The following is a 13,108-nucleotide window of genomic DNA, read 5'->3' as shown; positions in this document are numbered from 1 at the left end:
TGACACCAAGTGCCAGACAAGAATGGGTGACTGGTGTGACACGCTAAAAAAAATGGTGAGGTTGGGTTTGGGCAGAGAGAGGGGAAGAAGCGAGTTCAGAAGAGGGTGAGGTGTTGTGATGCTTTCAGTAGTGGGAGAGTCTCAAATGGAGAGTTATAGATTTAAGCTATTCAATTAAAACCAAGTGTCTGGATATTTTTTGCAGAGGATTGCTAATTTTTGTATTCTCTATCCCAGATGCCTATAGATGATAATTAGATGTATTTAAGGAAGTAGATAAATGTTTGAAAAATCAGGAGTATGAAGGCAATGGAGACCGAAGCCATCACTGATCAGCCGTGGAGAATGAATGGCATGGCAGGCATGGGGGGGTTCCTTTTACTCATGTGCAGTGATCTGTGGGAGGATAAAATAAGCATTAGTAATTTTTATCATAATCAGAAAGGATTTTTGTCAATATTTATTTTGTTACTGTTTAATTGTGATCAAATTCTCATAATGTATTTCATTTTGTTCTTATAGTTGCAGGCGAGTTTCCCCAAGGTACATCAGCAGGTGATTATTGGAATCTAAACAAATTGTTTTATTTAATATTGAGCTTAAATTGTCATGAAAGATATGATTTAGGAAGTTTACCCATTTTGACAACATTACATCAGAGGATACAAATTTGATTTTGCATTCGAGTGTCTGGAGAGTTTGTGTGTTTTCAGCAGTTTGCAGAAATTGGATTGTTTTCTATTAGGTAAAACATAAATAATTTTCAAGAATGAATTTAATTTGATAAATTCTACTTGAACTTGGGATAACCATTGCGGGAGGGGGCACAAATTTTTATTCCCTCTTAGTATGCAATTTAGATTCAATTTTGATCTGTTTTAAATGACGTGACTTATTGTTAGCCATTACATATACAATGAAAGAAGAAGTACTTGTGTTGTCACCTGAAAGTTCTTTTTCAAATGCATCTTAGATTGGACCCCTGCAATAGAACTTGACACTAACACTTCAGAGTTTCAAAGTCCACCAGGTAAGTTACTTCTATACTTCCCAAATGCTGATGTTGATATAAAATGTACACAAGATTTATAAATACTATATAATGGCCCAGAACTATTGAATAATTTTAAAAAACTGATACTTAGCCAGTAGTTGTTTGTTTTTCAATTGTTTCTTGTTTTATATGCTATATTTGCATATTTCAACAATATGGAATTTTACCAGATCCCTATTATTCCTTCATGCAGGTATTGTTTACCCCACAAATTTCATCCTGAAGCTCTTTTGAAATCTTAGGACATGTATTATTCGGTCAACTGTATCTTTTAATCACATTTCACCTTAAGTTATTAAGAGCTGTGCCAACTTTAAAATATTCACATATACTTGGTGTCGTATATCAGATAATATAAATGCTCTTTGGTTAACTAATTACATAGCTTAAATATTTTAAACTAATGTTTTCTTTTTCATGTTGTTATCTATAAAATAGGTTTTCTCAACGATTGAATATTGCAGATCCAGAATTGTTTTTCATTTGTCTACATTTTATTGTGAATTGGCTTTCAAAACCATTACTGCAGAGTCATGTAAATTATAACAAGAATGTAAATAGTACATGCATTCTTATGATTTAAATAGGAAAATAAATACATTTGAATGATTAAGGTTTCAGACGGTACCTTTTGACCTTTTCACACAGAACGTGCCACCAGATTTAATGTGCTCGGTCAACACAGGTTAAAATCTTGTGACATATGTGGATTTAAAGATGTAAGTTCATTTAATTTTTAGACCTTTCCTCTTTTTGCAATCCCATCTGTTCTGCTATCATTTTACTTCTTATTTATGTCTCTTTAAGGAGGAAAAGAAATGGAGAGTGGTAGAACCTGATGTCTCTGATGGTGATATGCATTTTAGGTAAATTGTGACCAAGGTCTATTATTATCATATATTAAATTCTATATTGCAAATTCATGAATGCTTATATATTTGTTTAGAATTTCTCTTCCAGGTGAAGGTTTTTACGAATGTGCTATAACTGGACTAAGATGGGAAATCAAGGGAGCAATAACTATTACTTATCGATACTGCTCGTGGAGTGAATATGCTCCGATTATTCTTATAAAGAAATCAGAATTTTGTGGTCCATTATTTAATATTCTGGCAGAAGACGACATCATTAAAGCTATTCATCTTCCTCATTTCATTTGTTTGAAAGGTACATTTACTTCTGTAAAATGGTAGATATTTGTAAAATTTATGCATAGTTTTTATTATTTTCCACATTGCTTAATGGCCAATTACTGTTGAAATGCAAGGTATGAAAGTAGTGTTTAGTTATTGGTCGTGTGCATTTGGAAAGAGAAGGATGTACCAATGGACATCAGGAATGCCATAGTTGTCACCGTCTTCAAACGAGACAAATCCAATTTTAGTAATAACAGAGGATCTCCTAGCACTCTGCCATAGGAAAAATCATTGCCAGAATTCTTCTGAACATTCTACTATTCACCAAAGAACTGTTCTCAAATTGAATTGTGAATTCTGTCCATCTAGAGGCATACTGGACAGGACCTTCACATGTTTCAACCCCAGAAAAAATTGAAGGGATTGTAGATAATTTTTTTTGCCTTAAAAAATCCTTTGATTCCATTGACTTGGTGGGGGGGGTGTGCGGATACAGTGGAACATCCTGTTTGTATTTAGACGCTCACAGTTTCATTTCCATTTTACTTTTGCCTCATGGCTGCATTTAAACCATGATACTAAGTCTGCAATAGATTTAAGATTGGTGAAGACTAATGACAGATAAAGTTGTGCCATTGCCTCAACACTTTCCGTATCTTTCCTGCCACATTGTTGCACCTTACATCCAATAAACCTCCTGCAGGTCTGGGACTAATCTCAGAATTAACAGGAAACTATTCAATCAATAATGACTACTGTAAAGGACAAAGGTCAACCAAACCTCAGTTGTTGAGTCCTAAAATGTAGGCAAGGTGGAGTTTCAAATTATCACTGACACTTTCACTAAAGTATACAGGGGGATTGACATTATGCTTGCCATCTTCAACACAAAGATCCTCTACAGCACTGCCTCTGATGCACCGCATTGCCCTTTCACCTTGAAGATGTATGGAAAATATGGATCACATTACCTGTCTCAGGAGTTGATAAAGGCAGTTGATGAAATTCACCACTGCCCTCAAAGCACAAACATGAGTCCTCTGACCTGGCAAGAGATCATGTTATGTTATGCAGCAGTGATCTTTATGCATTTGAGGAGCTAGAACCATATCATCAATGCACTGTTTGCAAAACCCTCCAGATTGACTTGAGGAATAAATGAATGGACATCAGTGCACTTTTCAAGGTCAACATCCTCAGTAGTGAGGGCCTAATTACACTCACTGTTCAATCATCTGTACTAGATAGACCACATCACAATAAACTTGATACCAGCTCACTGAAATGGACCCTCTGTTCTGAGTTCTGCCATGTATCAGATTCATGCATGTGCTCTTTGTCAGTGATGGAAGGAGCACATCACTTCAATGTATCTGCCTGTCAGGCAACCTTTGCCCATATCTACAATTTCAATGTTGGCTTCAAGCTAGCTGAAAGCACTCAAAATGAATAGAAACAAATCATTGGCATGATAGACTGCCAAAGAAGAGCAACAAGAATGACAAAGCCAGCAAATTAGCAGACTGTTTGACTCCCACTAGATTTTTAAAATAATTAAAAAATGTTTGGGTGAAATATAAGCACAGTTAATTTGTTAACCCATTTCTTGCTTTATTACCGATAACCAAGTTCACCCGATGGTTAGGAAGAACTACATGTTTGAACTACATAGGAAATGTCATGAAAAAGAAACTGATAATGTAATTTCCCATCACTTTACTATATCTCTCATTTAGCTCTTTTCGTGTAAATATCTCTGTCTGAAGAAGAGCTGTCAACAGGTTTTCCATGGGAGTTCCAGTCAAGTTGTGTAACATCATCATTGGGGATTCAGCAAGGAGGGTGTTTAAGGCCATAAGCATGCTTTGAGCTGCCAGTGAGGGAAGGCAGTGGCATAGCTCATAGAGCAGCTGCTTCACAGATCCATTAACTTGGCTCAGTCAGTCCTGGTTTTGGATGCTGTTTATGTGGAGTTTGAACATTCTCCCTAAGATTTTATGGGTTATCTCTAGGTGCATCAATTTCTTTCTACATCTCAGACCTTCAGGTTGTTAAGTTATTTGGTTGCTGTAAAGTGTGTAGTAGAATCTAAAGGAGATTATGGCAATCTAGGAAGAATAAAGTGGAATTAGTATAAATGAATGTTTTATGATTGGTGTGGATCTTGATGTTTCCATGCTTTGTATTCTATGGTTTTAATAATCAAAAGAGGACTTAATTCCATTCAGTAGCTACCTTCTGTCTTTATTCTTAGGAATTTATAAGCAAGCATCACTGAAAGTTGAATAATGATATTCTTCTTTCTTTTTCATCTGGATTCAAATGCAGAAGATTATTCTCTTTCTTAAGCTAACTAGTCCAGATATGGAAGATCACTTCCTCTCTTTAATCAAGCAATCCACTTAGAATTACTTGGGTTAATCCAGATGTTTCATTTAAAGAAATGTAATAATTTGAGGTACAGAGCAAAAGGAAACATAGAAAATCTGCAGCATACTACAGGCCCTTCGGCCCACAAAGCTGTGCCGAACATGTCCTTTACCTTAGGAATTACCTGGGGTTACCCATAGGCCTCTATTTTTCTGAGCTCCATGTACCTGTCCAGGAGTCTCTTAAAAGACCCTATCGTATCTGCCTGCATCACCATCGCCGACAGCCCATTCCATGCACTCACCACTCTTTGTGTTTAAAAAAAATTTTTTTAAAAATTGCCCCTGACATCTCCTCTGTACCTACTTACAAGCACCTTAAAACTGTGCCCTCTCATGCTAGTCATTCCAGCCCTGGGAAAAGCCTCTGATTATCCACACGATCAATGCTACCAGGTCACCTCTCATCCTCCATCACTCCAAGGAGAAAAGGCCAAGTTCACTCAACCTATTCTCATAAGGCATGCTCCCTGATCCAGGCAACATCCTTGTAAATCTCCTCTGCACCCTTTCTATGGTTTCCACATACTTCCTGTAGTGAGGCGACCAGAACTGAGCACAGTACTCCAAGTGTGGTCTGGCCAGGGTCCTGTATTATTGCAACAAACCAGTAGATGTTTGTGTGGAAATATACGCTGATATTGCTAAGTGAAAGCTTAGAAAACAGTAACCTCCAGCATCAAAACAAAGCACGTGTGAATGTTCTTGCACCCTTTGCAAAGTCATTTTTTGGACTGTTTAGGTAGAATTCTTCATATGGCAGACACTTGATAAAAAGTCATCTGAATTTTCCACCAGATGCTGTGATGAAATTTGCAGATTGGTTAGTACTCCAATATCAATGTTTTACAATCATTGTATATAAATGGGGAGACTATGCTGACTCTGGTATTTTCCAGAAGAGGTTGGAAGTCATCTGGTACTTTACACTGAAATGAAAGAAATTTTCTCCTTTGATATCTTATTCGAAGTATCAGTGAAGTAGATAGAATGTGCACCAGTGAGGCAGTGCTAATTTCAGAAAGATATGCTTTTTTCAGTAGGTGTGTTTCCAGTAATCATGTGCAGTTCATTTCAAGTCAGTTTCATCAGTGGAAAGACCATCTCTGTTAGAGGCTTGTGCAGTACAGAACAGCAATCCACACTTTATGCCTGCTAATGCTTTGGTGCCATAAATAAGAATTTGAAGTATTGTAGTACCTCTGTCCTCCAAAAATATTATGAATGAATGTGAACTGTGCCAATATTGCATCAAATAAAAGGCAAAGGTTTTAGCAAACAGAATTTAAAAATGGGCTTTAGTGAACAAAGGTTTCACGGTTAAAGATTGAAAAAGATTAATATCTTTAATCCAAATATGTTTAGTCATTAAATATTGCTTGATTCCAAGGAATTCATACTGAAGATTTTCTCTTGTACCATTTTTGAGTTCTCCACCATCAATATATTTTGGGTCACTATTGACAAAAATTCAACTGGATCATCTACATAATACTGCAGCGAAAAAGAGCAGATCTGGGGCTAGGTTTGCTACTGTGAGTGATTCATCCTCACTGTCTTCAACATTTTGGCATATGTCAGGAGTGTGATGATCTGTATACTCACCTGGAAGAGTTCTGCACTGTTAACACACTAAAGTTCAGCACCATGTTGGATAAAGCAGTTTACTTGATTAGCACCTGCTACAAAAGTAATGGATATGGACCAGTCTATCAGAGATAAAACCCTCCCCACCTTTGAGCACATCTACATGAAACACTGTCACAGAAAAGCAGCATCCATCATCGAGGACCCCCACTACTCAGGCCATACTCTCTTCTCACTGTGGCCAACAGGAAGAAGATACAGGAGCCTCAGAACCCACACCACTAGGTTCATGAACAGTCATTTTCCCTCAACCATCAGGTCTTGGACTAGTGGGGATAACTTCACCCGCCTAATCACTAAACTGTTCCCACAACCTATGAACTCACATTCAAGGACTCTTTATCTAATTTTCTCAATATTTATTGCTTGCTTGTTTATTTATTTATTTATGCTTTTGTTTTTGCACAGTTTGTTGTCTTTTGTACGTTGGCATTTCTCCATCCCATTGGGTGGAGTCTTTCATTGATTCTGTTATGCAAGAAAATGAATCTCGTGATTGTATATGGTGACATATATGTTCTTTGATAATAAATTTATTTGAACTTCAACATCTTACTATCTCTGCCATCTCCATTATTTGCGTGTGTGCCATCTATAAGAATTACTACAATAATTCACCACACTTTTTCAGTGTGCAATGCAACACTGTGACCCCCCCCCCCCAGTACTTAGGTAAACAAGGGTAGCATTTATCAACTGTCCCAAGTTTCATTCCAACTCCCTTCCATCCTGACTTAAGAGAACTTTTCTTTTATCACAGTGTCAATATTCTAAAAATTACTTCATGATGACATTATGGGAGCATATTCTGCATACAGACTGCATTGCTGAAAAAGACAGCTCACCAGCGTCTTTCAAAGAAAAATTGTGTTTGGTAAATGCTGATATCAGAGTGATAGTCACATGTCCTGCTGCAACAATAAAATAAACAATTCAAAAGCCAATCATTGAAAAAACAAATGTCCATTGTGTTGGAAGTCCTTAGACTCTTTTGCTTTCTGTCTTGAACACCAAAATATGAAATATTAAAGACTATTGTTGTGCAAGCTATTACGTTTCTGAAATGGGATTCATGTCCGCAGATTTGTTGAGGATCAGGCTGTGAGGCCTTTTACATAGGAAGAGAGGTTTGTCTTTAAGTTTATTCCTACAAAATCAATGCAGACATTAATAAGTATTCCCCAATTAAGAACTTTTAGTGGTCTACCACATTGTATATCAAAGAAAACAAACTTGGAAAGAAAGGTAGATTCCTTCCCTGAAAATATTAGCCATTAGAACAAATTGCTAACTTCATAGAATCTTCATTAACTCAAGCTTTTATATCAAGTACAATTGTCCTTATTGAGGTGCAGTGGCTCAGCAGGTAGTCAGACTGCTTTACAGGTCAAGTCACTTAGGTGTGATCCTGACCTTGGATACTGTCTGTGTGGTGTTTGTACATTTTTTCTTTGACATGGTCTGTTTTATTCCACATCCTAGATAGTATGTTAATTGGTTATTATAAACTATCTCTGGTGCAAATGGATGATTGGAGAGGCAGAGTAAAGTTAAAAACCATAAGAGAGTAAATAAACTACAATGATATGACTATATCAGATGAAAATATGAGAAATGCAGCTATTTGGCGTTTCTTGCAAAAGTGTTCTGTTCTGAATTTGGTGAGTTTGATTATGTTGCATTCTCTGTATCTACCAAAAATGAAGTAAACCAGTTTATTGCTCACAGTCTGGTCTAACAGGAGTGAAAAAATTACCAATAAAATATATAAATATCTGCTCTGGGTCACAATGTATTGTTCTATCCCTGCTGTATACGCTTATTATTTTATAGTAGTAAATTTTATTTGAAGTGATGTGAAATTTGAATGATAAGTAGTGAGTGAAGTTGCTGATAATTGATTTAAATATTTGATAGTAACATACACAGATTCTGTACAAGATAATTTTTTTTACAGATGCAGATCGAAACATAGAAAATACATTTGCAATTTTCTATGTGAAGGAACGTTCTTACAGAGTAAATAAACCATCAGCAGTCCATCAAACTCATATTGAATTACAGATGCCAACATTTTCTCTCCTGGGAGTTATCATTGACAGAAATTCATGGTTCCCATGTCATAGCCTGACAATGATTTATCAAGCACAATATAATGAAGCTGCAGTTCTCCACATCTATGTTATCCCATGTGACTTCTCAATAATTCAGGTGCTGTGTAAATATTTTGAATATTGTTGATAGCTCGGTAGCAGTTTTATTAATTGGAATTTGCTCACAAAATAGTTCTTACTCATATTTCAGGCAGTACATAGGCAGGAATCAGAATCCATATTGATTAAATATCCTGCGGAGATAAAAACATTTTACATTGGCAGGAAATATTCTCTGATGAGTTCTTCAGAAATTCAGATTACACCACCTGTAAGTAACAATACTTCTATTGAAATTTCACCATTTTAGAATATTTTATTTGATAGAACTACTCATTTTTTAAAGTATAATGTTGATTCAATGGGTAGATTGATTCATTCTGAGACATTGGTAATTCACTATTGTGTACCTTGAAGAAAAGTTTTGCCCTATGGATGTACTACATTTGTCCTTTCTTGAGCTTCCAGTTGTGGAAAGAATGAGAACTAAATAAATTATTATAATGTCTCCAGGTTCACAGAGTTGAATAGATGAAAGATGGTTGTGGAAATAATGTATTTCAGTGTATGGGGCACTGGCAGCAGTACTGGGTAAGACATTAGTATTCTGTTGGACAACACGAGTGAATCTGCAGATGCTGGAAATAAATAAAAACACAAAATGCTGGCAGAACTCAGCAGGCCAAACAGCATCTATGGGAAGAGGTAGTGACAACGTTTCGGGCCAAAACCTGATGAAGGGTTTTGGCCCAAAACGTTGTCACTACCTCCTCCTCTTGGTGCTGTCTGGCCTGCTGAGTTCTGCCAGCATTTTGCGTTTTTAAGTATTTTGTTGGAATAGGTTTGAATAAGGCTGGAATCAGTGCTAGAAACATAGAAATATTGGAGTAAAATTAGACTGTTTGGCATTTGAGCCTGATCAGCCATTCTGCAGTTATGGCTGATCATGCCCTTTGTGCTTTTTTTAGGGCTATAATTGACCTTTCTCCATGGCTTGGGCTGTACAATATTCTATGATCTACATCTTTTGAGTGAAGAAAGTTTTCCTCTTTGTATTTCTAAATTTTTAATCTTGTACCTTGAGACAGTAACTTCTCATTCTAAATATTCCAGGCAAGAAAATATCTTCCAGTCTGAATAGCCCTGTGAGAATATTGCAGATTTCAATCAGGTCCTCTTTCATGCTTAAACTCGAGCGATAACAAATGTGGTCCATGTATTTTCTCTTCATCCCACCATCCCAGGCATCAATCTGGTGAGCTTTATGTGCAGCCCCTCCATAGCAAAAGAAGTTTTCCTAAGAGGACCAAAAATGCATACAGTACTCTATGGCTGCGTCCACACTAGACTGGATAAATCCGTAACCAAAGCTTTTCCTCTTAGTTTTGACCCTCTGTCCACACTGAAATGGCATTTTCCTCCCCTGAAAATGGAGCTTTTCTAAAACGCTCTCCAGAGTGTATAAATCTGAAAACGCCGATTAAGTGGTTTAGTGTGTATGGGGTAACCAAAGCTTTCTAAAAACACTGTCATGACGTGCTGGAACAGATGGTGGCGGTAGCGTGGCATTTCATTGTTTTCTTGAACGCAACCTCCAACACCACAACAACAATGGCAGATGGCTTCAGGAGACTGTCCCTGAGCAGAATGTTACTGTAGCTTTGCAGTATGACAGAGAATTTCAACACCCCCACACAACCTAACAATTTCAGAACAGATGGCAACGAGACTGAAGCCAGAAGAGTTAGAAATGTACTCAACAAATACTTTGACCCATAACTTACTGAATAAATAAGTATACTCACTTTGCCCTGTTTTCTGTCCTTGCTTGTATGAAGGTGGTTTACCTATTTATGCAAGTACTTCTCTGACAATAGATGTGTAACAGCCTAATGTAACATTGAATGGAAATACAAGATAACACTGATGCAGACATGTTTTATACATTTAACAAGGTGCTTTATTAATGTATTACTTGTGCAAACATTCAATAGATGCAATTGTCACAACTTCCAAAATGTCATTTTTAAGTAGTAGCTTATGTTTGGCATAGATGTGAAAATGTTAAGGTGAAAATTGGAAAATTTTAAGTTTCACTTTTACTCAAGTAAAAATAAAATCACTTTTGCCCAGTAACTCATTTTATTGCACATTTTGAAAACAGCAAATTTAATACAGAAAGACATGGCAAAAGTAAAGGCAAACAAATGAGGTAACAGCAAATTTCACTTTTGCCCAGTAACAAGCCTTATTTCATTTAGTTGTAGCTGTCGTCCCTTTCATCGGTGAAGAGACTATGGCTGTAGGAAATGTTTCCAGGGTGACCCCTCTGTGGGAGTGGGGAAGATATTGGTGGGGCCACCCGGGGTCTTTGTGTCCGTATGTGTAGCTATTGTAGTGACTGTAAGGCTGGTATTTTGGCGGTGAAAAGTACTGGGGGGGGGGGGGGGAGCCATCATATTCCTCATTACTGCAAATCCCTCTGCAGCAGAGTTAGTTTTTCAATGTTCGTCATCAGCCGGGTCATATTGTCCGTGAACTCCCTGTCGGTTGCCTCCATGTGCTCCAGTATTAGTTGTTTTAGTTTTAAGTCCTCCTGCACGAGAGCCAACAGCTGTCCATTGTTTGGCAATTTTCTTTTAAGTTTTTCTAGTCTGTAACTGGACAAACGCGCACCAAGACTTTCATGGCAAGATTCGACACCAAACATGTTGCTTGTTTTCTGTAGTTGTGTCCTGTGCATGCCCAATAGGAGGAGATTCTCCCAAATATCCGTTTTAATATGGACGGAGGTATTTTTTAAAACGCCTGGTGTGGACTCCTGTCGTGGATGCCTGTCGTTTTTACGTGAAGCCGCGGTTTTCAAAATTATCTGATCTAGTGTGGACGTAGCCTAAGTGTGGTCTGATCAAAGACCTATTTAATTGTAGCAAATCCTGTACTTAAATCCTTTTGCGTTGAAGATCCAACATATCATTTATCTTCGTGCTTGCTTTCAGTGACCAATGTATACACAATTCTCTTTGCACTTCAACATTTGCTACTCAAGCTTCATTTAAATAATACAACACCTTTTTAGACAATAGACAATAGGTGCAGAAGTAGACCATTCGGCCCTTCGAGCCTGCACCGCCATTTTGAGATCATGGCTGATCAACTACTATCAATTTTGTGCATTTTGTTTTCTTATTTATGAATACATTTATTTTTAACAGTATCTACTGCATTTGTCAAGGTTTTGCCATTTTTCAACCTGTCATCTTGAATGTTCTTTGCATCTTCCTCAGAGTTCACAATCCTACTCAGTTTAATGTCATCAGCAAGCAATGAAATATGCCTATTAATTCCATTATACAAATCATTGAAAAAAACTGCCACTCCAAAAAATACTCATTTATTCCCGTCTTTTTCCTCTCAGCTAACTTTCAAACCATGTGGTTACATGTCTCCATGTGCTTCATTTTCTACACAAAACTTTGTTGTGGGTCTTTATCAAAGGCTTTTCTATATCCGCAGAAAGTTACAGTACATCTGTCAAACACAATTTCATTTCCTGAAATCCTTGATGAATTTTTCTAATCCTGCTGAAAATATCTGAGTATTCTGTTATGTAGCCTGAATAATACCTGTGGGCAATTTCCTCACTATTGATACCAGGCTAAATGATCTGCATTTTCCTGTTTTCTCTATCATTCTTTTTTAAATATTGGGATCGTGTTTTCCCTCTTCAATCTGCAGAAGCTCTTTTTTTAACATTTCAAATTCCTGAAGATGATAACCAGTGCATCCTTTTGTATTGTGGGATACAGATCATCAGGAACTATCAGTTTATTATCTTTAGGGGCACCCAAGTGACACAACTTGTAGATTCAATCTGGATTTAAGTTGCTGACCGTGTGGTATTTGCACATTCTTCTTTAACCACAAGGGTTTCCTTTGGGTGCTCCAATTTCTTCCCATTTCCCAAAGATATACAAGCTAATTGTCAATTGTAAATTGACCCTAATTGGGTGGTACAATCCAGGATAATGTTAATGAGAATATGGGGAGATTAAAATTGGATTAGTGAATGATTAGTGTGAATGGGTGCTTGATGGTCAGCATGGATTTGGTGGGCAGAAGACCTGTTTCTGAGTTGTATGATTCTATGATTTTATTTAAGTTATATTAAATTCTCTAGCACTATCTTCTAATACCTTTTAGTTCTTCACCTTCACTGGATCCTTAGTTCTCTAACATTTCTGAGAAGTTACTTGCTCTGCAAAATAAGAACGGAAGTGTTTGTTTCAGTGCTCTGCCCATTTCCATAAGTTCTATTATAAAGTCTCCCACTTTGGAATGTAGGAGATCTACGCATGATTTTTTTTTTTACTGTATTCATAGAATGGCTACAGGTCACTTATACACCCTCCAAATTTACTCTCATAGTATTTTTTTCTCTGTCTATTCTTTTGGTCTTCTTTGCTGAAGTCTAAACTGCTCACCATCTTTAGCCTTCCTGCAGTCCTCCACATTATTGTTTAAGAGCTTATAGTCAACTCCATCAATTTAAAAAAAAATTTTGCACCTTGATTTAAATTTTTATTTAAAAATTTTAACTCCACCAGGTTAATTCCACATCTTAATTATTTTGCACTGACTTCATCTTTACTGCTAGTTTTGCTAGATAAGATCTATCCATGACTCTGT

The 13,108-nt window shown here is 36.9% G+C and overlaps 1 protein-coding gene across 1 annotated transcript in view; it reads left to right on the top strand.

The window, feature by feature from the left end:
- LOC140738937 (uncharacterized) overlaps window positions 1-13,108 on the top strand; it is a 245,212-nt gene that overhangs the window by 20,553 nt on the left and 211,551 nt on the right. Inside the window, exons 3-7 of the mRNA XM_073066949.1 lie at window positions 523-555; window positions 974-1,030; window positions 1,703-1,773; window positions 1,862-1,920; window positions 2,001-2,221. Coding sequence (XP_072923050.1) covers window positions 523-555; window positions 974-1,030; window positions 1,703-1,773; window positions 1,862-1,920; window positions 2,001-2,221 — 441 coding nt within the window. The remainder of the gene's footprint in view (window positions 1-522; window positions 556-973; window positions 1,031-1,702; window positions 1,774-1,861; window positions 1,921-2,000; window positions 2,222-13,108) is intronic.

Source organism: Hemitrygon akajei, chromosome 14, assembly GCF_048418815.1.
Source record: "Hemitrygon akajei chromosome 14, sHemAka1.3, whole genome shotgun sequence".
NCBI lineage: Eukaryota > Metazoa > Chordata > Chondrichthyes > Myliobatiformes > Dasyatidae > Hemitrygon > Hemitrygon akajei.
Note: the sequence above shows the minus strand (reverse complement) of the source record. Positions and strands in the feature narration are given on the sequence as shown.